The 27,041-nt window shown below is 33.0% G+C and overlaps 1 protein-coding gene and 1 long non-coding RNA gene across 14 annotated transcripts; one reads left to right on the top strand and one right to left on the bottom strand.

Annotated features, from left to right (window-relative positions):
• Positions 1-1,060: 1,060 nt before the first annotated feature.
• On the bottom strand, positions 1,061-4,391 carry LOC141381710 (uncharacterized). The gene is made up of 5 exons (XR_012402327.1): positions 4,321-4,391; positions 2,981-3,086; positions 2,786-2,856; positions 1,361-1,545; positions 1,061-1,193 (listed from the first exon to the last, which is right to left on the bottom strand). It is a non-coding gene; the product is annotated as an uncharacterized lncRNA (long non-coding RNA).
• A 2,691-nt stretch (positions 4,392-7,082) lies between these two features.
• Positions 7,083-20,351, top strand: LOC101886712 (uncharacterized). 13 transcript variants are annotated; one of them, XM_073947819.1, is made up of 8 exons: positions 7,083-7,138; positions 7,563-7,690; positions 11,548-12,784; positions 13,483-13,508; positions 13,732-13,885; positions 14,331-14,534; positions 16,036-16,163; positions 16,746-17,330. In XM_073947819.1, exons 2-3 carry the CDS (start codon positions 7,606-7,608, stop codon positions 12,522-12,524), a joined length of 1,062 nt encoding a protein of 353 aa, XP_073803920.1. In that variant the 5' UTR covers positions 7,083-7,138; positions 7,563-7,605; the 3' UTR covers positions 12,525-12,784; positions 13,483-13,508; positions 13,732-13,885; positions 14,331-14,534; positions 16,036-16,163; positions 16,746-17,330. The 13 variants fall into 13 exon arrangements, with proteins under 13 accessions (XP_073803920.1, XP_073803915.1, XP_073803921.1 ...); XM_073947814.1 differs by having other exon boundaries at positions 11,548-13,270; XM_073947820.1 differs by lacking the exons at positions 13,483-13,508; positions 14,331-14,534 and adding an exon at positions 18,739-20,351 and having other exon boundaries at positions 13,732-13,881; positions 16,746-16,852.
• Positions 20,352-27,041: the final 6,690 nt, after the last annotated feature.

The following is a 27,041-nucleotide window of genomic DNA, read 5'->3' as shown; positions in this document are numbered from 1 at the left end:
AGCGAGCCGACGCTGCGCATCCGCGCCGGAATCGGCGCGAGGGTAATGTGCGCTGCGGCCCGGAGCTGGCGCGACTCCGTATTTATACACCTTATAAAACCTTTTGGTGTTACATTGGTACTTGATATATGGTATTACAACCATTTGAATTTATATAACAGCTAACACAGGCTATAATGTAAACACAAAGTGTAAGCACTGCGTTTAACCTTTGAATAAAGTGCAAACTGCATACATATTCTGTAACGAAAATAATCAGACAAATGACAAAATAAATAAATGTTAAACGTTTATTGATTGCATGAAAAAAATAGTACTAAAATTTTATAAATAATTTTGTAGTGCACAAGAATATCAATATAAAAACAACAATAAAACAACACAATAAAGACACACAGAAAGATTTAAACAAAAAATCTAAAAATTACACACAAACACAGATGTTTTTTAAAACAACCCTGTTTTCCCAATAGACTTGAATTAAAAATTGGTAAAAAAACAGCTAAATTTTATATAAACCTAAATATAGAAACCAATTTAAGATATAGCAAGAAACATCTTAAAAATACCAATGACAATCCGTAAAATATACAAGTCAAACTTGTAAAAAGTACTGCAGAATTCTGAAGAAACATCTTGAAACATTTTTTAATAAAACATTAAAATAATAATAAACAAACAAATATATATATATATAAATATAATTGCATAAGTATAAAGTCAAACTTTTTTTTAAATAAACTTGAACAAAATCAATTGCACAAACAGCAAGACATGAGTGAGATGATTATACATTTCATATATATACACGTCTTGTGCAATTTTATATTTATAATTTTATTTGTATTACGTTTATTAAAAATGTATCAAGATGTTTCTTCAGAATTTGGCGCACACACATACATACATACATACCATACATATATACACACACACACACATATATACACATATACATATATATATATATAAATGCAAATGAAAGAAACAAATTGTTCAAGTATCAGGGAACATCCTAATACACTTAAAATGTTGTTTAAAAAATAAAACAAAATAGTGATGTAGACATTTGACACATTAGCTTTCTCTTCTTTCTTCCTCCATCCCTGTCAGGGGCAAGTTGTAGCTACCTTGTAATGCATTTTTCCACTTCTTTATCAGTGGCGTGTTATGGACATTTGTCTTCACTCCATCTGTGATTAAAAGATAAACAGATAATTAGTAGTGAACAAGTACTAATGTAAAAAAAAAGAAAAAAGTAGGAAAAAAGTAGGCTACCTACGAAGCAAAAAAAAAAAAAACAATAAAAAAAAACAAATAAACTTAAAACACTTTGAAATGAGCAAGAGCTTGAACTTACCAGTTTCTTCATTTGTTCAGGCTGCTCCTTTAGTTGATTTTCAAGCTTTTCCAAATCAAATTGGCCAAAGGAAGGTCAAATGTGTTTACATCTGGAATTTCATCACGTCTGTTTTGGTTTTGTGAGAATCAGGCCCAGCTGCTGCTTTATGACGTTGCATGATTTTAAAACTTCAGTCAGTCGTGCTAAAAAAGAAAAATAACAGATTAGTATAAATCAACCTGTAGCTTATTCTCATACAACTTCTGTAAATACAACAGTGGGTTAGACACTGCTGATATTCTCTAGTTGATCTTTACTTTCTAGCTGCATTAAACCTTAACAAATTTAGTGATGTCTTCAATTCTTACAAAGACATCACGAGATGCAATAAGTTCTGTCATGATCTCAAACTGCACTAGAACAAAGACTGTAAATGTTCATAGGTGTACCGAGGGCCAGATGCAAAAAAACAAACGTTGTCGCGGGCCAAATTTTACATACATCACACAGACACGTGTGTGTGTGTGTGTGTGTGTGTATATATATATATATATATATATATATATATATATATATATATATATATATATATATATATATATATATATACAGTTGAAGTCAGAATTGTTAGCCCCCCTAAATTATTAGCCACCGTTTATTTTTTCCCCAATTTCTGTTTAACGGAGAGTTAAACATTTTTTCCCACACGTCTAAACATATTAGTTTTAGTAACTCATTTCTAATAACTGATTTATTTTATCTTTGCCATAATGACAGTAAATAATATTTGACTAGATATTTTTAAGACACTTCTATACAGCTTAAAGTGACATTTAAAGGCTTAACTATAGGTTAATCAAGTTAACTAGTCAAGTTAAGGTAATTAGGCAAGTTATTTTATAACAATGGTTTGTTCTGAAGACTTAAGGGGCTAATAATTTTGACCTTAAAATGGTTCATAAAAAAATTTAAACCGCTTTTTATTCTAGCCGAAATAAAACATAAGTCTTTCTCCAAAAGAAAAAATATTATCAGACATACTGTAAAAATGTTCTTGCTCTGTTAAACATCATTTGGGAAATATTTAAAAAAGAAGAAATAAATCAATGAGGGGCTAACAATTTAGACTTCAACTGTGTGTAGATAGATAGACAGACAGACAGACAGACAGACAGATATATAGATCATAACAAGAACTGCTGCTTAATTGAATGCATGTAATAGCGACACCCGGTGGTTATTTATTGAATTACGTTCATTTTTGTATAGCGGGCCAGATTCTATTGATATTTATAAAAAGCCTCGCGGGCCGTAGTTTGGACACGCCTGGTGTACTGGAATGTACAGTATCTGTGCATCTTGATGGTGGTCTTAAGATTTCTGCCATAGTCATTGATGGTCATGGTACTTGTGGTGCTGCCTTGATTTCTGAAATCTTCATACCTGCCTTTTATCCAGCCTCTTTGTTCCAAGTAATTTTTCTTCATCATAGTATAGATGTGTCTATACTGTCCCTTTATCAGATACATTTACAAAACAAAACATCACTTTAGTATAGTGCCAGGGCAAAACTCACAGGTTGTAATAGATCAATGACATAATGTTGACAGTATGTGTTTAAAATAATTGCAAACAAACCTGTTCTGTCTTTAGATGTATGACAGGCGATCATCATCCTCATCTGTCTACCAGTCAGAAATCACAGTTGCGTGTGGATGTTTGAGTCGAGCTTCCTCATATGCATCTATAATGAAATATCACATTGTTGTTAACCTCCCGTAAAGAAAAGTTCAAATCCTGAAATACTATCAAAGTTAATTAATGCATATAATACCTATAGTGTAAATAATCAGTACACAGAAGGTTGCACAAGATTTATTCGGAGATTCATGCAGAGTGACAGCCTTATGAATCTGAGACATAGATTTGTAAGATGGTCAAGCACATGCATTATTCTGTACCCATGAAGATTAACCTACCTTTGTGAAAAATGTTTGATGATGATAGCCAATAACAATAAACCATTTCAGCTGTTTGTGAAGCAATTAGTAATGTAATGTCTGAAAAGCTCAATCTATGTTAAAAATGTATCAGCAGTTTACAGCTTATAATGGACTTTTAGCACACAACTATAACATGCCTATTCACGTTCAAAAGAGTGTGCCATTGACTTCTTTGGTCGTGATGTGCTGCAAAATGATCTCACTAACCTTTGTTAAACAAGAACAATAAGACTTAACCAACAAACATTGTTACCCATTCATTTAAATCAGAATTTATCACTGTCAATAACATAAAAAAACATCAAAATCTGCTTTAAGACGTTCAGTTTTACATTAACTGACCATTACAGCTTGAACAAAAGATATAATTTATTCACATAGGCTAACACATATAAATTTAAGTGCATAGTAATATATTTCTCTTGGATAATTTAAAGAGAATAGTAAACAGTCGAGTTTCGATCATTTTTCGTGACTAACTGCATAAACAAGATAAACAATATTTTATTAATCCAAAACGATTAGTTTTTATTTACACATAATCACAGAATTAATACTGTTGGATAAGTATACGCCTGTACAATGATTTTTTCAACATCCACAGTACTTTATAATGTTAAATCAGGAAAAAAAACACGTTTTGCCTTGTTAGTTAATGGATTCGTCTACAGAAACTTTCTTTAACGCAAAGTTAGAATACACACAAATTCGTTTCATGTTTCTTTAAAATAATTAAAATAGTTTTCAGTTACTACACACGTTACAATCTAACATTGTGTTAGGGACAGGAACTTTCAGACGTGTTTGTAACTGTTAGCGTTAGCATACATTAGCTCCAGTCGTGTTTCTCAAAGCAAGTTACATTTCGTATCAAACTGTTTTAAATTACTAAACGCTGTTACAACCAAACACCGTGGAAATGTTTTAAGCTCTAAATTCGCTAATTATACAGAACACAAGCAGTAAAAAGCTTACCTTTCTGACCAGAATCCACGTGAATCTTTGAAAAACCAAACTTTTTCTTCTTGTGATCTTCGTGCCATGGTGGTTGACAACCAGCTTTTTGGAGCATTACCGCCACCGTCTGGATTGGAGTGTGAATCATGAGTTTAGTCACGCATGTGTTTATTATGAAACCAACTTCTGCTTTAAAAAAAAAAACTGTCAGCACAGGAGCGTGCTATCTCAAAAATAAGCGAATTTTACATAGTTTTTCTCTAGATGACATGTATAATCTATTTATAAATAATATTGTTTTGTTTGCGTCTAAATATAGCGACCATCCACACTAAATATTCTTTTTTTTTTTTTTTTTTTTGCTATCGTACCATGAATATTTTCTCAAATTATCATTAAACGTGGAGCTAACAGATTACTAGATAAAATAAGAACTTAATCGGTTGCCATCAGCCGAGTCCTTGCCAGAAGCGGCCAGGACTCTACAGACAGACTCGGGCCGGATATGGTTGATCGGAATCGGGCCAGTGCTTTACAGCCGCATCACAACCGCATGTGCGCGAGCGAGCTGCGGGCCGCACTCGGCCCGGATAACACTCGCCGATGCCGAGTCGGAGCCGGAGGCGCCGGAGGGCAGCCGAGCTCGGGCCGATTACTGCCTGCTATCTGGGCTGCATGTCAAATAATGTTTTATCTGAATTGTGTACTACTCTTGATGGAAACAGATCTGTCTGCAATTATGTTGTAAAATGTAATTTAATTTTTTTTATTAAAACCAGATAGATTATGAATGTTTGAGTAAGGGATATTGAGTGAATGACTAAACATTAAAAAAGAGAAAGAGTGAAAGAGAAAGTAATGAAGTGTGTGAGAGACCAAACAGGGTTAAATTAAAAGAAAATTCTGAATTAATTGATTAGCCCTATATTAGAATCTTTGATTTAATATATTTTCTCTTCGGCTTAGTCCCTTTATTATTCCAGGGTCGCCACAGCGGAATGAACCACCAACTTTGCCAGCACATGTTTTACACAGCAGATGCCCTTCCAGCCGCAACCCATCCCTGGGAAACATCCATATACACCCACTCACACTCATACACTACGGACAATTTAGCCTACGCAATTCACCTGTACCGCATGTCTTTGAACTGTGGGGGAAACCGTAGCATCCGGAGAAAACCCACGCAAACGCAGGGAGAACATGCAAAGGCTCGAACCAGCAACCTTCTTGCTGTGAGGCGACAGCGCTGCCTTCTGCACCACTGCGTTGCCCCTCTTTGATTTCATACATCTTCACATTCAAATAGGATGCAGAACCACCCCATCACATCCCTTACCACCCACTCACAACAAAAAATGTGACAATGTGGTAAAGTGCATCCAAAAATCACCACAAATCTCCCCTGTGGTCAAGTTCCTCACCTAGAATACATTCATTCAATATAAAATTTACTCTACTTTGCTTTATAAATGTAAATAAATAAATAAGTTTACCCTATCTATTTTGCATGACGGAGTGGTTGGGTTGAGCTTGACGGACCCTGTCTAACAAGAAAAAACAACAACAAAAAAAGAAAAATGAATTTCTGTAATTTCCTGCTTTTAGTCTTGGAGGGTGCAGGGCCCATATGATGTCAATTCTGTTGTTGTGATGTCCTTTAAAACAAAAGTTTATCATTTATAGATGAAACAAGTTAGTGTGATGGGGTGCACAAAAATCGTGAAATATTTACAAAAAAAATTATAAAATAAATATATCTTATGGAAATAGAAACACACATATAAACCTCAAAACAATACAAATTTCGGAGGAAAAAAGTAATTTATTTGATGATATTTTAGGTGCAAATGCAATGTTAGTCAGCACGGACGTGCAATTTGTCATGTAATCATAAAAAAGTATATAAAAAAAAGAGTATTACTCTTTAATAATGATAATATATCATGCAAGCAAGAACCCTTGAATAAACTACTTTAAGCTTTGGAAACAAATATATATATATATATATATATATATATATATATATATATATATATATATATATATATATATATATATATATATGGGAGTGGAAAACGAGGGAGAAATGTATCAATAAGTCATGAATGATTAGGCCCACAAGGAATCTGCGCGCGCAGAATTCCGCAGATTTTCCACAGAATTCAGCAGATTTTTAGCCCATCATTAATTCTGTTTATTTACTTTAAGTAAATATGTGTAAATCTAAATTTATTCAGTTTTAAAATTAATTACAGTAATTTTATTGAAAATGTTAATCGGATTTAAGTATGATGCAGTTTGTAAAGTAATATTTTCTGTCTTTTAGTAGATATATTATATGATAGACTTGCTTTGTTTACCAAATAAAGTGAATCTAATTGGATTTGCATTTTAAACATTAAACAAAAGTAAAAAAGGTATTTTTTTTAAATTTCCCATATTAAGGTTTTAGTTATGATACTCCCAAAATCATTCCGCAGAAATCCGCAGATTTTTTTTAACCAAAATTTTCCGCAGAAATAGCAAAAAACATCCGCAGATTCCGTCTGGCCCTAGTCATGATGACTGCAACAGTAAGTGGCAATAAAAAGCTAAACAATTTTATTATTTATTTTTAATTATAAATATGTACAAAATAGTACAAGAGAATACATCTCACAACATTTATAAACAAAATAAAAAATAAATAAAATAAAATGAGAGAAATTATCTCAGTAATACATAGTATAAACAGATGCCAGGGGTAAGCTAAACAAAAAAGACTTTTATTTTGGCGTGGCTTGTGACGTCATAAGGCTGCGCCGCAACTGCGTTGTGATTCAACTCGAGAAAGGTTTGTGTTAAAACTTTTACATAAATATAAACCGACAATTAAAGTTAAGGTTTTCAGCCGATGCTAAATGACAAACCTGCTGTTGACAATGATTTTAACCCTTTTTACATCGTAATACTATTTCACTTACATTAATTGAGGGCTATTGTTTGACTAAAGCAACAGAAATGTGTGTAATAAGTGTTTTTATAAAGGTTTAATTTATTAAATAGCATAATGTCATTCCTTTCTAAGTATACATCATCATAAGAAATGAAGCGACACAGTTTTATTCAGCTAATAATTTGTGGCTATTGTTTCTTGCTCGGATTTCCTCTTTTACCTGATTTCTGTTGAAGCAAGTGTTGAAGAGAAGTTTTTTTTTTCTGTTCATTGTTTTATTTATAAAAAAAAACATTTTAATTGTTTTGTTCATTTTAATCAGGATAAAGTGTCCAAACAGAGGGAATCTCCACACTGTTATAAAGATGGCGTTTATTAAAGAGGAGAGTGAAGATGTGAAGATTGAAGAAACGTTCAGAGTCAAACATGAAGATCCGCAGGAACAAACAGGTTGGTTTCCATACAGATATTTTTAATAAGAAGACTAGTAAATTAAATCTATCTTGCAGCCTTGAGTGTGCTGCCTAGTTCCCCTAAATGCACATAAACGCTCATTAAAAGACAGGAAGAAGTGTGTTTCTTGTTACTTGTTCCCATGTCTTTTGTCCTTCTTATTATGTATTAGTCTCCCATTTTATCTACCTTCTTAAAGGGCTGGACGATATGGCAAATATATCACAATATATTTCTTAATTTCGGTTGATACGGTATAATATACCGATATTGATATGGACAATATTAAAAAGACTAGAAAAAACTGCCAAGAACGCACACAAAAGATGTTTGTACCTACAAATGTCTGTAAACTGAATTTGCAAAGTCTTTAAAACCTCCAGGCTCTTATAATTTTTTTCTAAATAAAAAAAAAGTACAAAAAGTTTTCGTTCAATTTTTATTTGTATTTAGCCTTTACAAACAGATAATTAATGGCACTTTTTTTTTAATTAATTGCGATTAATCGCATTTAAAATACTGAAATTTGTAGTTTTGGCTATTCAAATGTAAAATTAATGTAAACGCAACACAAAAACTATTGAAATTTAAAATATAATTGTTTATTAGAATTTTTGTTTAACTTGTAACACAGATTTCTTCATGTAAACAACATACCCACAATAAACCATCAAGATCCCGGCTTGACAGCCATAACCTGCAACTGCTTTAATTGCTTTAATTTCTTTTAACACGTTAAAATTTTCAAATTAATCGCATGCGTTAACGCACTAATTTTGACAGCACTAATATATATATATATATATATATATATATATATATATATATATATATATATATATATATATATGTATATGTGTGTGTGTGTATGTTTATGTATATATACATATATTTATAGTTTTGTTTTTGTATATGCTGAATATTTAACAATCAAAATAATACCAAAATCTTACAATTATGACATCCACATCGTTAATAAACAGAAAAAGAATAATAATTATAATAATAAAACAAATCAAAAAGAGTATAGGCTACATTAATATTTGCAATGGAAAAGACTTTTTTGAGTATATTCATAGTTCTGGTTGCTTTTCATCTTAGTACTGGCTTAGTACTTTTCATTTCCATTTGATCACTATTTTTTTTTTAATCAATTTCTTTATGGGTTTAAACTTGTTTTTAGTAGTTGTTACTAGTTCTCACAGATGATATCTGAGTTAGAATTACATAATTATTATAATAACTACTTTTCCAGGGCTAATGTGTTTAAACAGGGTTTCCACAGGGTCTTAAAATGTCTTAAATTCCAAAATCTAAATGTTGGGCCTTAAAAAGTCTTAAATTTACTGAAATATTGTATTGTAGGTCTTAAATCTTTTTAAACAAGACTTCATTTTCCTTTGTTCATGTTTTGCTATAAAATCTGGCCAAAACCCTTACAATCATCAACAATCCATCTCAATAAATGTTTATTTTTTTATTAAAGAAATGTCATTTTTTTCTATTTTTTTATATTGGTTTAATTATTTTCCTTAATATAACATTTGTTTAAACATGCTTTATGTATTCACTGCTAAGGAGATCAACTTGGACAGATTGTTGTGCATAGATTTAGTTTATTATACTTTTTAAAATGTTTAAAACATTTGTTTTTAATTTTTAAAAAAGTGTATGTTTCAAAAAAGTGCATGAATACATGTAAAACTTGCTTGTTTTTACACAATATTTAAGATATTTTGCTAAGAAATATATAAAATGTTTTAATTTATTTTTATTCATTATTATTACATTATTGAATGTAATAAATTATACTATTTTTTGATAGGACAAATAAAAATCGTTTTCATCTGGGCCATTTGAAACATTCCTTAGCCTTATGAGTCTAAAATTTTATTTATAATGGTCTTAAGCAGGGGTCACCAACATGGTGCCCATGGGCACCAGGTAGCCCGCCAGGTTCACATGAGTTGCCCGCGGGCCTGTTCTAAAAATAGCTCACCATAGCACCACATATGAGTAAGCTGCATCTAATATTTTTATAGGTATTATTTTTAAATCACACTTGCATTGGCGTAAATTTGAAAATTACTTTAAGTTATATATTAAAAAAAAAAAACTTTAAAAACAATTTCAGACAAATGAAGTGTTGCATATTGATATTTATCTAACTTGTTAAATCATTGTTGACAACTACTGAGAGAAATCATTAACATGATCAATGCCTTCACATAGATGAATATTATTAATTATTAATAATAACATATAATTAAAAGTAAATTAAGAAAAATGTGTTATTTAATAACTGGTAGCCCTTCACACAAATCGGTACCCAAGAAGTAGCTCTCAGTTTCCAAAAGGTTGGTGACCCCTGGTCTTAAGTCTTACATTTAACTTGGTGAAGCCTGGTTTACAGTATGTCAAATAATGTGGATGCCCCAATAATAAATATGCTGAATGAAACGGACACTAAAATAATTAATTATTATAAAACATTGTACAGTATTCTAAACTATATGATGTGTTGGGAAAACATGAAACAAAACAAATTATAGTGGAACAATAACGATTAGCATTGCACTGACTACAACTGGCCAACAAATAGTCTACAAATGACTTTTTCTGTGTAACAAATGGATTACAGCATGCTGACGATATGCAAACATTTGAGTGTAAAGTTCGTCAGTATTGACCATATTCTTCACGTACCAGCAGGTGCCGCCATTGGAATCTTTTTACCTGAGACTTTTTAAAATATATATATTTTTAGATCCTAAAAACAGTGTTATGCTGCTTAGGCATGGGACGATAACAGGTTTCAAGTTATATCGCGGTTTGAAAAAAGTCAAGGTTTTAAAACCACCAATATTTTCTGGTGCTTCTGGTGTGTGACCTGCAGGCAAGTTTGTTATTTTATTTCTAATGGAGAAACGCACACATGAGGCAACGCGCTTGCACTTTTCCAGCTGCATCTAAGATCACAGGAAGCTTCTGTGTTCACGAGAAATGCAAACGGCTGATGTTTAATGTAGACACAATGAAAAGTGCACATGTTTGCAAACCTACCAAAAGGTACAAACAATAATTCCCATTAGAGCAATAATGTGGAGAATATTGATCTTGTGTTGAGCCCAATGAGCCTTGCATTTAAAAATAGAGCAAGGGTGTACCTTTAGTGATATCGCTTTGACTCAAATGCTAAAAATGGCTAACATGAAACAAGAAACTGAGGATATGATCGTGACGCGCCACTGTCAATCAATATTGGTGGGTGGGGGGACCGCACTCCTACATCAAGTTGCGGTTGATCTAAAAAACAGCTCCAATTGGTCCACAGTTTTTTTTTTTTTTATGTTTTTAAATTGAAAAACAAAAGGATTGTGTCTGTTTATATTACCACAATATGACAAACTAGAAACTATACTTACACACGTCTGTCCAAACAGCTTGAAAAGTAGATTTTGTATACATTTGTATATGGAATACAAATCTATTAAATCTAACTAATTCAACAGGTTGTCGCCTATAGAGCTGCAGAAATAATGGTGTTGCCTTAAAGAATTCCCTATCTGCTTTATAAGTTTTACAAAAACATGTTGTTTTGTTGTGATTACGAAAATATACAAATAAAAGAACTGACCGTTTACAGCTTTCAAATTTATGTATCATCAATATGACTAAAAATGATCTAGAATTAATCATACAAGAATCTGCTTAAATGTACATGTGTGTCATGGACCCCAGGATATAATGTGCATCAAAATTAAGGTTTATGTAGCCAATGTTTTCAGTGCCTTTAACTTCAGCTTTTGATGAGTTTTTAATGATTTACCAAAAACTAAACTTTTTTTTTTCAGACCAAATTAAAGAGTATGAAGAGAGTAAAGAGGAGGAACATCTTGTCAAAATTGAGGACAAAACTCATTTAGAGACTGATGGTGTTTTAAAAGTAAGAGACAAGAGTCGTATTACCTGCAGTCAGTGTGGAAAGAGTTTGGCAAGCAAAAGCAAACTTAAGATTCACATGAGGATCCACACTGGAGAGAAACCATTCACTTGCACTCAGTGTGGGAAGAGTTTCAACCAATTATCAAATCTTAATAATCACATAAAGATCCACACTGGAGAGAAACCATTCACATGCACTCAGTGTGGGAAGAGTTTCAACCAATTATCAAAACGGAATAATCACATGATGATCCACACTGGAGAGAAACCATTCACTTGCACTCAGTGTGGGAAAAGTTTTATCCACTCATCACACCTTAATGAACACATGATGATCCACACTGAAGAGAAACCATTCACATGCCCTCATTGTGGGAAAAGTTTCAGCAAATCTTCATCGCTTTATAGACACATGAAGATTCACACCGGAGAAAAACCATTCACATGCACTCAGTGTGGGAAGAGTTTCAGCCAATCATCATATCTTAATAAACACATGATGATCCACACTGGAGAGAAACCATTCACATGCTCTCAGTGTGGGAAGAGTTTCAACCAATCATCAAACCTTAATCTACACGTGAGGATCCATACTGGAGAGAAACCATTCACTTGCACTCAGTGTGGGAAGAGTTTCAACCAATTATCAAATCTTAATAATCACATAAAGATCCACACTGGAGAAAAACCTTTCACATGCTCTCACTGTGGGAAGAGTTTCAACCAATCATCATCCCTTAAACAACACATGATGATCCACAATAGAGAGAAACAATTTACATGCACTCAGTGTGGGAAGAGTTTCAGCCAATCATCATACTTTAATAAACACATGAGGATCCACACTGGAGAGAAGCCATTCACATGCAGACAAAACAACCATTAAAACCTGAAAAGAAAAAGACAGACGGAATAGCTGATAGCCTGTCAGCTAGCATTGCAGCAATACATACGGACATCAAAGCTTTCCGGATGGATATTAAAAGTCAATCAAAAACTGGATGGCCTTATCATGGACCTAAACGCAACCGCAGAAAAGGTCAACGAAGCAGAGCAACGAGTTGGAGAATTGGAGGAGAACAATGCTGGGAGGAAAGAAATGCTCAATCAATCCATCCATATTCAAGAAAATTTACAAGAGAAACGGTGAGATCTAGAAACACGCTTCCGTAGAAATAATATTTGGATCTTTGGAATCCCGGAAGGAAGCGAAGGGAATAATATCCAAGACTTAGTGGAAACTATTATCAAAATGGAGCTGTCACTCGACGAATATGACCTTAAAATCCAACGGTGTCACTGGGCACTCGGACTAAAACCACCCACTGATGCAACCCCACACTGTAAAAAAATTATTTCCATGATTTGTCATCACAACGTTATTTCTTTTGTCAAGTCAACTAGATTCACTATAGTAGTTGAGATAACAAAAGATTTTTAGTTTAGGTTGATTAAAAGGATAGCATGGTGGTAACTCACTGATTTAACATGAAAAAAATTAGTTGATTCAACTAATAGATTAGTTCACTTGACTCCTGAGACTTCGTTTACCCTGTGCAAGCGCACAATGCTCCGGGGTCAACACTGAAAGCATTGTCATTTTCTCCCCTTTAGAGACGAGCAAGTTTTATGGTAAGTCCTTTTAAAAATCCTTTTAAACGTTTCAAAAATGTTGTCTAAGAGTGATTTGAAGTATTGCTGAAGAAGTTAGCAGTGGTCAAAAATCGAACTTTATTATAATTTTGCCTCAAAATGTGGATGAAAGTCATTAATGGCCTCTGTCACCTGGTCCTTTGAGCATAACATTACCTATCAACCCTGCTGTTTTTTTCCATATTTTACAGTTTTATCCTGCTATCATCCCATAAAGGTATTTTCCCTATTTTTTCCTGTATTTTTAGTCTTTCTCTGAAGGGTGGCAAATAAACATTAAAGAGTCGAGCCTCCCTATACGCAACCCATACCGCCGAACCACTAGAAGGCGTCGATTGTTCTTAAATACGAGTCTGTTCTGTGCTTTTGCCTTGTTTAGGGTAGGAAAACACTTTGAAGTAAACATTAATACGGCGTGATTCCCTTCCTTTTCATTACAGGTGAGGTCGCCCCTTCATATGCATGTCTCAAAACAGTCATATAATGGTGCATGACTGTCAGGTGACGCGCTCTATAATGATGAAAAGACACTGTTTCCCAAACTGATTCTGTACACGCCATTTGAAGAGGAGCAAGAGTCTGGGTTTTGGGTGAGTGTTTAAACAGACATATACACATAATTAATAATAATAACATATAAAGATGTCGATCTTGGTGGTTTTTTTGGATTTCGTGCTAAATGAGCATAAACAGTTAGGAAAGCAGATGAATGCTTTAATTATAATGTTAGAGGTGTGGATTTTTAAAGTGACACCTCTATTATTAATGTAATCAAACTAAAAAAATCTAAATAAATCATTTATTCTCTGCTCTATATTCAGAATGTGTTAGTTATACAGTGAAGAAACGGCTTATGAGATTTGATATTGATTCTATTTCATTATAATAGCTATTAATATTAAATAAGCTGATCTTTTTGCTAATGTATTTGCTGCTAATGTATGCTATTTATTTTTTCTTTTGTAAATAATAATAAAACTTATTACTGACCACTTAACTGTTTATTTACAACGAAACAGCTTCAAATGAGCATATTTAGTAATATGGGCATTTTCTAAATAGGGTTGTCATATTATGGTGGACATAGCCCTTATTTTCACATCCCAATGTTGACGGGTATGTCCTTTGAGGCTATTTTGACTTATAACATTTTGAGACTGAACATTACATGCGCCAATATGATGCAGATTACACAGAAATAAAGTGGCCCAACTTCAATATTTCTGCAGAAAGAAAGTTTAGGGTAAGTAATTTTTAAATTCATTGTCTCTATCATATAGAAATCCTAAGAGTCTGTGCCTTATTTTTTTAATAATTTATTGTAATTTCACTCACAAATAAAAAAATGGCTCACACTTCACTTGTTCCAAACAAGTTTGGGTTTCTTTCTTCTGTTTACCACAAAAAAAGATATTAAAGAAAGCTGAAAACCTGTAACCATGGGCATCAACAGTACGGGAAACAAAAACTATGACAGTGAGTGGTTACAAGTTTAAAATATTAGTTACTAATACTTTAAAATATTGGCTTGTGTGTTTAACGAAATAAAAATAAAAGCTCAAACTTGTTTTGAACAAATAAAGTGAGAGTAAATTACATAATTTTTTAGTTTTTTTATGAAAATACAAAATATATATAAACTATATAAACTTATATAACTAAGTTTACCCTGAACTTATTTTTTTCTTTTTAAATATCAGCATATAATAAATCGTGTGGAGTTTTCAAAAAAAGGTTGAAAATCACTGGTGTTTAACATTAAAATAATTTAAAAATAAATCAGATTTAAGGGGGCCTTCAGTCTTGTTTATTTATGTGACTGCAAATGCATGTAAACCAGTGCAAGAGGCATGTTATCTCCTTTTTTGTTGTTGTTGTAAAACATATAAATACCAGATATATAATTTGTGTACTTCTGCAAAAAAAAAATGCATTTCTGTCATTGTAACTTTTTTTGAAAACCACTGGTCAGGTCTAAAGCCTTAAAGAGCATATTGTAGGTTTAAAATCTATTTTAAAAAAAGGTAGAATCGCTTGTGAAAATACTATAAAGTACCATTTTAAAATGTTTTACGAAGCGCAAGGGCACAAATTTTTTGGAAAATGTGTCTGTTTTCCCACTTTCAGAAAATCCGCTTTTTATCTAACCACCCCAGTGACGTCAGACTGGGGACTTATTTGACAGGCGCGCACTGTTTACAATGAAGCAGAGTAGCATATAGCAGAAACGGTCGTTAGTTTTGGTGTGATTTATTATCATCATGGTATATTATTGCGTTTATGGGAACTGCACAAACCTGTCAGCATATCAAGTCCACAAGTTTCCCGTTGTCATTTTGGTTGATTTTTGTTCATAAAATGAGATGAACCCGATAAAACCAAAAGCTGACTCGAAACGGCGAAACGCGCTCCTGGATCCTTGGAGATGCAGCTCAATGAAAATGAGAACTGTACATGACTGTACATAACTCATTTTCTTTAATATTTGTCAACTTTCAAATCAGAAAGCATGATTATTTGAATAATTTGAAGCAACACAATGTGTTTATGTTGGAGTAACCTACAGTACAGCACAGCTGTTAGCTTGTAACATAAGCATGTTAAATATGTAAAAATGTAAACATATAATAAAACTACTTGTACCATCAATTTGCTTATATTATAAATGTCTTATACAGTTACAGCATAGTGACTTTGTTTGTTCAGCTAATTAATAATTTATTGTCATGTGATGTGTTTTTAAGGCTGTGGGAGACCCATCTGCAGCAGTGATGCTGACCCGGAGCTGAAGGCTTTCTCTCCACAGCCTCTCGCTCAACTGTGCTTCACTTTGGCTCACAGAGTAACCTCAGACCTTCACCTCGTTCATCAGGTAGATAAATTTTTCTCCTATCTCAATTATACATGGTATTATCTGTTTACAAAAGCTAGAGGGGGAAATAATTACTAGAATATTTCTATATAATGCAGACATGTAAAACTCAAACACTATCTTTGACTTCCTTTTTTTACTATTGTAAATGTGTAACTATTGACTTCCATAGTATTTGTTTTTCCTACTATAGAAGTCAGTGGTTACAGGTTTTCAGCTTTCTTCAAAATATCTTTGTTTGTGATCAACAAAAGAAAGAAAGACAATAAGTTTTGGAGCCACTTAAGGGAGAGTAAAAAATGTTCTGTCCTCTCAATGAGGAAAGACATCTTTTATTCACATATGAGGAAAATTCCTCTTGTAGAAGAAAAACAAATAACATTTGAAAAATGTAAGTTTGTTCACACATGCTCAACTTATAATAGGTACAATCTATATTTGTGAGGTGGTATGCAGTTCACTATCCAGGGGTCTGCAAATGTGGCTGGGTATTCTGTATTATGTTATATTAAAATCATATGGTAAATTTTGAAATATACATGATTGATAAAGATGATTGAAACTTTTGCATTATTTCCGCAGCATATATGCATCAACCCTCACTGCGTCTCTGACAGTGGAATACTGGAGGTCATCACAGGCTCGACGTGAATGCAGAACTGTCCACGTTTGCTTTCTAGATTCTTCCAGTGGGTTTACAAGGATGAGGCTGTCGGCATCTTTTTACACAGCATTCACAATTTAGCACACTTTAAAGACATGTTAGTGTGGCACCCACATAAATGTTGGCCAATTTACTGAAAAATTATTTAAAAAGGTTTACTTTTAAATGGGTCTGATCAAATATTTTTCTTTCACTATGCACACACTCACACAGATACTTAAACATATATAAAGAGTAAAAATGCTGGTATTAACACTGCTTATGATTTTGTGCTATATAAAAAAAACAAGAATTTGAGTTGAATTAGAATTTGAACTTGAATTAGGGTTGAAGTTTATTTAACCATAAATGCAGATAAGATCTGTTGATCAAATTTTTGCAAACAAAAAGTTGCCAAAAAACACATATTTTAAAACTTATTTTAATTGTTTTAATATTTGATGTTGTTGTTTTTTTAATACATAACCTCTGAAAACCTTTAGTATAATAAACAGATTTTTAAGTACCTTGTTTACATGTTTCTGCATTATTCCAGACGTTCTGTGTTATTAGTGTTTTGTATTCACTTATCTACAATTAAAAAATAGGGTCAATGTGGCATAACTCTGTTAAATGCTCATTAGTTCCTGTTACTGGTAAGTATTAATACTTATAGATGATGTTCTTATGGCATTACAGATCAATTACTCTTCTCTGACTGCTGTTCTGTCTGCTGGTGTGATCACAGGCTCATAATTGTATGGCTGCGGTCCGTCATTTGAATATCTCAGAATATCTTATCTCGCCATCAAAACGGACGCTGCGATCAATTGTCTTCGTACTTTTTATTTACGCAATCTCTCTCGTCCTCATGTCCGGTATTGTGTGGCGATTTTTTTTTTTTTTTTTTTTTTTTTTTTGGACAAAAACAACTCCAGATGGCTTTATAATAAACTTAAACGTTAATTAAAAAAAATAATAAAGTTCCTACTTTACTCTTACGCACATTGGCTCACTGAGGTGTCTAACCTACAATATGCTCTTTCAGACCAAACATTTTCACATGTAACGGGCAGACTTTAGTTTGCCTTAGTAAAGCATTGAGTTTGACATTAATGCTCAATATTGCCCGTCACAGCTTGTGACCACTAGTTCACAGGTTTTAAACCATGTATTTCCTTGCAAAGCTCAAAACAATGTAAAAGAGCTGTTGTCCTGCTTGGCCTTCATTATTGCAGGAAAGTAGTCACCATCAAGTTCATCAAAACTTGTGAGGTATGTAAATATATTAAATATGTGAATTTGGTTTAATCCTTGTTTTTTTTTTTTTTTTTTTTTTTTTCCAAAAGATTTTCTGTTGGCTTTCTTTGATACTGTAACACTATTTTAATGTTTATTTCCCCAAGGAGAGGGTGTCTAGTATGTAAAGTTCTTTGAAATAAATGAAATAATTTTTTACTATTTTTAATCATGTCCTTAATTGAAAGAAATTTTGTCATAAAGTAATTAAAAGATTAAAAGGAAAGTTCATCTAAACATTTATATTCTTATTTACTCAAGTAGTTCTAAACTTTTTATAAATTAATTTTTTTTCTGTTAAAAAAAATATATTCTAAAGAATGTTGGAAAATAAACAGCCATTGCCTTCCATAGTAGGAACAAAATACTATGGAAGTCAGTTTTCTTCATCTATCTAACTTGAAAGGAAACTGGTTTGGAACATATGGAGGATAAGTAAATGACAACTTTCTTTTTTAGGTAAATTGTCACTTAAAATCCATTTTCCTTCTGGAAACTATGAGTTATTCACATACAAGCTTTCTGATGTGGGGATACCTCTGTTTAAAACTGATTAATTTTTAACTCAGATGGTGTGTAAATTTTGTGATTTTTTTTTTTTTTCTAATTCATAGTTGTTGTTTTTTCTGTTAGACAACTGATGAGGAAAGCCTCATTCACACTACAAGCAACTCACAGAGGCAAAGTGACAAGCGACCATTCATTTCAACAGAGAGCGTGCAACTTCCAGTGACCTCCGTCTACTCAAGCGACAGCGATCGTTGGCTACAAGGTGGGCGTGTCAAGGGACATGGCAGCATTGAGAATGCTTTAACTTTATGCAAATAAAGAGCGACTTTCTTGAGCGACAACCAATGGGAACACCAGTAGAGCTCATAAGATCCTCTCTCAGCTCGCTCAGAGGCTGGTTGTATTAGTGCTGTATAGACCTACACAGACCTGCATTTGAAGCAGGTCGCCAACCAAAGCGACAGGCAGCTGCGAAGTCGCTGCTATTCTGAATAAGGCAAAAGAAGCAGTGAAAGGAATAAATGTTGGACTATTGATAGTCATAAAGGAGATCACCTCGAATCTTCATCCAAAAGAAACAGTGAATGTGGCTGTGGTGTTAGAGGAAGGCGTTGTACGATGGCCTGAGTTATGTCAGATGACTTTGCTGTGCTAATAGGGTTTCTTCTTGCCCTGAATATCACTTATCTCAAGGAAATCCAATATACATTTGACATTCTCCAAAAAGATCCTGAAAATTGGTGGCTCTGTGATTCTTACTCTGTGAACTTGCAGTTGAACTTGAAGTGTTTAGTGGAGTTTGCTCACCCATGCTCAAACTTATTGATAATCATGTTGTTCATTTAACTTTAAGAAATATATCTCAATCAAATATAATGAGTTGCTTAATCTTAAAGAAAAGGATATCATTTGTTGGATGATAAGCAACTTTATTGTAAGTGATTATGTTTTTCTTGTTCTCGCATTACACTTCATATTACACAATAGCAGACATTCTGTTACACACATTCTATATCAACTCTGTCTGCTACAATTGCTGTTTAACAAAAATTCAACAAGTCAGAAGTCTCAAGAAACACTAAAATGCAGTTCTTAAACAGCATTAAAATGAACCTTTTTAAATGTTTTTTCGTCTATTCAACATTTTAAAGGCTTACAACAATTCATAATATTTTATAATAAAAAGTGTGTTTACAATTGTTCTGCAACACATTCAAATAGACATTCTGTTACAGAAATTCTGTACAAACTCGTGTTGTGTTGAACTGCAATTCTAGCAGACTGTTTTATACCTAACTCAATGAGAGTGATGTGAATTGTTTAATATGAAGTGTAATGCGAGAACAAGAATCACCACTAACATTAAAGTTGCTTATCATCAAACACATTTTCTCCTTTTCATTAAGAGTAAGCAACAAGTTACACTGGATTGAGATTTCTTTCACTTTCTGGAAAATGGGCCGGTCATGTACAATTCGATGATGGAGGCATCGAGATCTGAAAGAAAAAGGACTGATAAACAACAAAGAAAAGAAAAACTATTGTATGAATCTCTGGGAAAGTGTAAAAAAAGACTTTGGCAAAAGGTTGGAGTGATATCGAAGAAAAGTAAGGAAAAACATTAAGCGAAGATCTGGGAAAAACTATGTGAATTTCAAAGCGACAACACTAGCTATGTTTGAAAGAAAGGCAATACCTGACAGATCCCAATAAAGCAATCTGAGAGACTGGTAAAACTTCTTGACTTGATTCACTGATGATAGACATTTAAATTGTTTGAAGGAAGAATGTTATTTAATCAGACTGATCAACGACACAAGATGAATGATTAAAGCACACTCGATCACACTCGATTAAACAAGACTCGAGTCATTGAGTAACATACTGGAAGGAAGACATAAAGAGATTCTAATTTATACACTTAAAATCCCTTGCTATAATTAGTAGAAATATTTAACTTGAAAACGTAGCCAAATAAAAATACAAGAATATAATATTTCCAGAAATGGGCGCTGAATATTTTCATTAACATTTTTTGTGCAATAGGCAAGGCATGGAGGGGCCCTTTAGAGAAGGAAGGCTTTCCCTTCACTTTAAAAATTTATTTAACACTTCATGGTTTGGAGACCTTTTTTGTTATGTTTTTTTTTAAGTGGTTCAAGATATTCATGTTTGTGTTTTTCATTTTCCGGTCACAGTGATCTTCGCAATAACATCTGATTATAGTATATGCAAAAACAGGAATATAGAGTAATTACTTTGAATATTAAGGGGTTACTAAATTAATAGGCTACCAATAATAAAAACTATGTGAATTTCAAAGCGACAACACTAGCTCTGTTTGAAAGAAAGGCAAAACCTGACAGATCCTAACAAAGCATTCTGAGAGACTGGTAAAACTTCTTGAATATGTTTTTACCAGTGTAGAATATGTTTAAAGGGCACCTAGGTTACCCCTTTTTTCAGATTTAATATAAGTCTTTTGCGTCTCTAGAATGTGTATATAAAGTTTCAGATCAAAATACCCATCAGATTTTTCATTATACCTTTTACAAGATGCTGTTTTATACTGATTTCCAGCAGGGGGTGGTTTTGTCGAACTGCGCCTTTAAGACGAGTCTTTCCCGCCCACTATTTCTACATGCCTCCTCCCTCAGCTGACTTAAAGGAAGAAGGTCTCAGGTAGCGTTTTTGAGATACTACAGTAAGAACTAACCTTTACTAATCAGTATTGTGAACACACGCACACCACAGATGACACACACACACACGCACGCAGGCAGGCAGACAGACAGAGCGCGCTTAGCTTAGTAAAGGCTAACCTCAAGTACTGTGTGGATATCTGTTATGCTAATGTACAAAATAAACCTGATTTAACTTCCACAAACTGGGATTGAAGCATCTTCTTTTTCAATTGTTCTGACACGCGGCTGTGCTGATGAAGTAAAGCTGAAGTAAAACGCTGCAATTAATTACACACATACTGTTTTAAAACACTTTAAACATGTGAAACTTACTCTTAATCACATTTGATGATGATTGCTGATCCTAGCGAACAGAACAGACCTTTTATTCCCGGTTGCTTTGTGTATGTCTGCCTGGTCTTGTTGACATATACACGCGACTACCGGAACATGTTAATGCGCGCAGCTGTTAATCAATTCGGTGGGCGGGGGGATCGCACACCTACGTAATGGTGCGATCGATTTGAAAACAGCTCCAATTGGCCGACCCTTTTTTTGTAGTTAAATTGAAAAAAAAAGGACTGGGTGTGTTCACATCACCCCAGTATGACGGTCTATACACTATACCAACACACAGATCTGTCCAAACAGCTTGAAAAGTAGATTTTTTACCATAGGTGCCCTTTAAAAAAAAAAAAGAACTTTTAGAATATTTAAAACATATTAATAACAGAGAGGTGTCACCTAGTACCCTATAGGATGCTGCTAAAGCTGTTATGCAAGGTAAACTTATAATGTGGGGATCAAGGGAAAAAAAAACAGGATTACATAATCTGAATATACAACTTAAAGAATTAGAGACTACATATGGTAGTAAAAAAGATCCAGATATTTTATTTAAATCAAAGAAGTTAAAGTGGAACTCAATAAAATACTCAATGAGCAAGTACAATTAAAACTTACATTTTTAAAAATTAAATTTTATAAAAATTGTCCAAAAGCAAAAAAGCTGGCATGGAGAATAAGGAAACAACTGGCAGAAAGGAGTATATTTAAAATTAAAGATCCCCCAAGAAAACCTAAAAAGATATGTAATAAATTGAAGGAAATACAACAGGCTTTTCGAAAATACTATAAGGAATTATATGCCTCAAAAGATAATATTGAACTTGGAAACATGCAAGCATTTTTACACAACTTTAGATTTACCATGATTTTGATCAATACACAATAAAACCCTAACTCAAAAAATAACTAGAAAAAATAACCAACACTATATCAAAACTTAAAACATCTAAAGTACCAGGCATAGATAGCTTCTCTACAGAATGGGATAAATTATCAATGATTTTTGAATGCTTTAATCGTACCTTACATGAGGACGACAACCCCCCCCCCCCCCCCCCCAGATCCTGGAGAGAAACTATCATGTCTGTGATTGCAAAAGAGAGAAAAGAACCACTAGAGTGTGATTTATATAGACCTATTTCAGTCCTAAATATTGACTTTATGCATCTATAAAAGCTAAATGATTAGAGGACATTCTTTCAGACCTAATAGATACTGATCAAACAGACTTTAAAAAATAAAGACAAACATATGGTAATATATGGCGAGCCCTTCATGTAATAGATTATATAGGTCATAACAAAATTAGCACTCTCCTACGGTGACACATTGCTGCCACACAGATATTTTTCCCACTCAGCGTTGTCGTTATAACGAGATCTTTTTTCATTAAGACGACAACTTTTCTCTTTAAAACAACATAAGTCGTTATTTTGAAATTAAATTATTATTTCGCCTTGAGCCACTAGATGGCAGAATAAGACAGGTCCGTCAATGTGCTTTAAGTGTCTTTAAGGTTCCGAAATTATAGAGCGTTATGGGATTTTACCAGGCATATTCTTTCATATAGGCACTGATAAGTTCACTTGTTGTTTCAGAATAATCTTTTAACATTAAATGTAACCCATAATTAGCTGTAGTCTTTTTTTAAGACATGATGTTCTATATTTATTTTGTAACGTTTTAACTGCCTATATTGCATCTTTATTTATCACATTTGGTTTATATGTTAGTATTTTTGTTGGTGGGAATACAGAACATCCCGTTTTTACATCTATTTGCCTCAAAATTGATTCTGTTTTTTCAATGCTCCATCATGCCCAACTCCAACTTTAAGGATGGGCCAAGCACATTATATGTCAATGAAGTGTCACATTAAATTAGTTGTTATTTTCCAAATAAAATAAGACTTTTAATAACTAAAGGTTGGCTAGAATGCATTTAAACATTAGGCTTTGGAGAGTGTTAGGATAAATGTTGGAAAAACTGCCAGATGGTACAGCACTTTGGCCATGATTATGATTAAGTTGGAATTTGTTTATATTAAAATGCACGTGTGTTGATTCAATAATAATAAAATAATAATAATAATAATAATAATAATTTGTTGTTTTTTTTGTTGTTAATATTTTAGGTTTTTAATTTTCTATGTGTAGATTGCAGCAGCACAACAAAACAACATTGCTTCAAGTGTGTAACATTTATCAGCCCAATAAGAAACTCCTCGTTAGCTTGGCTTTCAAGACAAAGATCTCGTTATAACAAGAAAAAATCTCATTATAACGACATAGCTGAGTGGGGAAAAAAATATGTGTGTGGCAGCAATGCATCATTGTACTGTCCTAATTAGCCTGGACGCAGAAAAAGCATTTGATTCTGTAAGCTGGGATTTTTTAAATTTAGTTCTGCAATGATTTGGATTTGAGAATGACACTACAATGTTTACAATCTTTAAATTTAACTCCTACAGCTAGAATTAAATTAACGGAGATATTTCGTAACATATTATAGAAAGAGGGTGTCAACAAGGGTGCCCATTAAGACCTTCCTTATTTGCGTTATTTATAGAACAATTGGCACAACTAATCAGAGATGATACAGAAATAAGGGGAGTGAAAATTAAAGATATAGAACATAAAATTTGTTTATACGCTGATGATGTGTTACTGTTTCTTACATACTTAGAATTTAGTTTAGCCAAGGTGATGTATTCTCTTGATAAATTTGGATTAAGGAAAAATACGCAAGGAATTTAAATGGGATACACCTTTTAACAGATATCTTAGAGTTCAAATCCCTGCAGAACTATCAGATATCTATAAAATAAATTACTTCCCCATTACAGAAACAATAAAAAAGGATTTAAACAGATGGCTCCTTCTACCTTTAGATTCATTCAATCGAATAGAAATAATAAGGATGAAAATATTAACATGCCTACTTTTTCTTTTTCGAGCTTTACCAGTGGAGATACCAAAAAGGCTATTTGATGAATGGAAAAAACTAGTATCTCACTTCAGTTGGAACGGAAAACATCCAAGAGTCCAATTTAACACTCTACAGCTTCCTAAAGATCAGGGTGGTAGAGGTCTACCATCATTAGATGATTATTATAAGGCAGCACAGCTTAGACACATAATTTGTTGGTGCAATGACAAATACTGTGCAAAGTGGAAAGAATTTGAACAATTACAAATCCAATTACCTCTCCGAGTATTTTTTAGGAGATACAGAATTGCATAAATTTCCTAAAGAATCCTAAAAGTGAAAAACAAGCTAAGATATTAAGATGGGTTGAACACGATATTCAATTTAAATCAGCAAAACTAGATCTGAGATTTAAACAATGAAGTTTGCAAGGCATAACATCCTCCTGTCTCATCACTACTGATAATGAATTAGAAAGTTTAACAACTTTGCAATACATATAACTTCGATAAACAAGACCTTTTCTGTTACCTTTAAGTTAGAGACTACTTCAATAAAAACAAAGAGATTCAGAACAGAAGACATAAAAACTACATTAGTGCAGGTATATTTATAGATGCTTACAAATAGAAGGTTGATAAAAAAACTAGTATCAAGAATTTATTCCTGTCTGACGTTAACAAAGAAACACTCAACAATGTATATCAAGCAGAAAGGTAAGCCAATATAATAATAACAAATGAGGAATGGTTAACTATTTGGGAAACACAGATGATCACAATTAATTCTGATTCATGGAGGGGATGTATTTGGGAAAATGTAATCAGGTTCTTTCTAACACCTAAAATAAAATACTTTCAAACTAGAAATCAAAACAATAGTGAATGCTGGAGAAAATGTATCGCCAGATCATTTCCACATATTTTGGGATCGTAATATTATACACACCTATTGGCAAGATTTAAGTAAAGAGATAAATGCAATAATGGGATTGAATCTAGAATATAATTTTAAAACTATGTAACTGGGATTTACTCTACAAAAATACCATAAAATGATGTGTATCTTAATAACACACTACTAACAAGTAGCAAAAAGGCCATTACAAAGAAATGGCTCAAGGAAGATCCTCCATTTGTAGGCGATTGGTATAATATTGTTAAAGAGGTGTATGACATGAAAGTTCTGACATTTTCCTTAAGAAAACAAGCTTAAAAATATCTGCGTACTGGGGTAAATGGTTCAGAAGAAAAGTATTGTTTTAATTTCATTGTGGTGCTTTTATTTTATATATGTTTGGAGCCTGTTGATCTTTGTAACCCTTAACAGAATTTTATATAGCAACATTTTATCAACGATAAATATGAATGTAAACAAGATTGTATTAGGTGACCTTTAACATTTGTAGTGTATGTATTTTTTTGTTTCTGTGTTCCTTTAAAAATGTCTGTTTGTTTGCTTTTTTTTTTTTTTTTTGCTGTTTTGTTTGTTTTATTCTAAACTGTTTTGAAAAAGGAAAGAAAAAAAAAGTTGGCTCATGTATCATCATCATCCTGACGCAAACTCACAGCATTCAGCATGTAGTTTTGCTGCTGTTAGATCAAAAACAACAGCTGCCATTCATGTTGATGCACTCTAAAAATAATTTTATAGGCCTATCTGTCTTTATAAATAATGTCTTACATTTTACACTGAATTTTGTCCCAAATAGATTGACTTTTTTTCCCCTTTTGTTTAAATAAACTCTTATTGTATTTGACTGTAACTATCTTTTTTTTTTATTAGGCCAGCTGTTCAAAGAGCAGCTCTCATACAGAGCTTGTTATTTCAGTGTTTTTTTTCCAGGATTTTGTGAATTCCTTCTTTCTTGTCCTCAGCTGATCACATGGAAAAAGGAAAATGGCAGGGACAAATTTGAATTTTGATCATTGAGTTGTTTTTCCCGGTCATTTTCCTTTTCTTCTTCTTTTTTATTTGAACTATCACACACTTTTCAGGTGAAGGGGAAAAATGTTGCACTTATTTGAAAAAGCTTTATATGTTTTAAATAATGAAGTGTATTTTTTTTTCTTTTAAGGCCTAAATAGTTTAAATGATTGTTAAATATATCCGAAACACTGTGTCTGTGTTTACACTTTTACTTAGTTTAAAAAGCATATTATGAATCCACTGAAACAGAACTTTGTGACTGTGTCATTTCTGCAACTTTTTAATAAGAATGTGAAATAACTAAAATGGGAGAGAGAATCCAACCTAGTTATCTCATTGGAAGATTGGTTGAATATCTGCTCAGTACAGGCCACCTCTTTGAGCTCTGGAATGTGGAGAGATTTTTGCTGGAGGAATCTTACCAGGTACTTTATAACCCCCAAATTAACATGCTTGCACAGGAGAGGAACAACACTGGAGAGGAACAGGTGACAGTGTTGGAAGAAATGTGGAGAAGACTTGGCAAACCACTTTCAC

The sequence above is a fragment of the Danio rerio genome, chromosome 4 (assembly GCF_049306965.1).
Source record: "Danio rerio strain Tuebingen ecotype United States chromosome 4, GRCz12tu, whole genome shotgun sequence".
NCBI classification, from domain to species: domain Eukaryota; kingdom Metazoa; phylum Chordata; class Actinopteri; order Cypriniformes; family Danionidae; genus Danio; species Danio rerio.
This window is presented reverse-complemented; position numbering and strand designations above follow the sequence as displayed.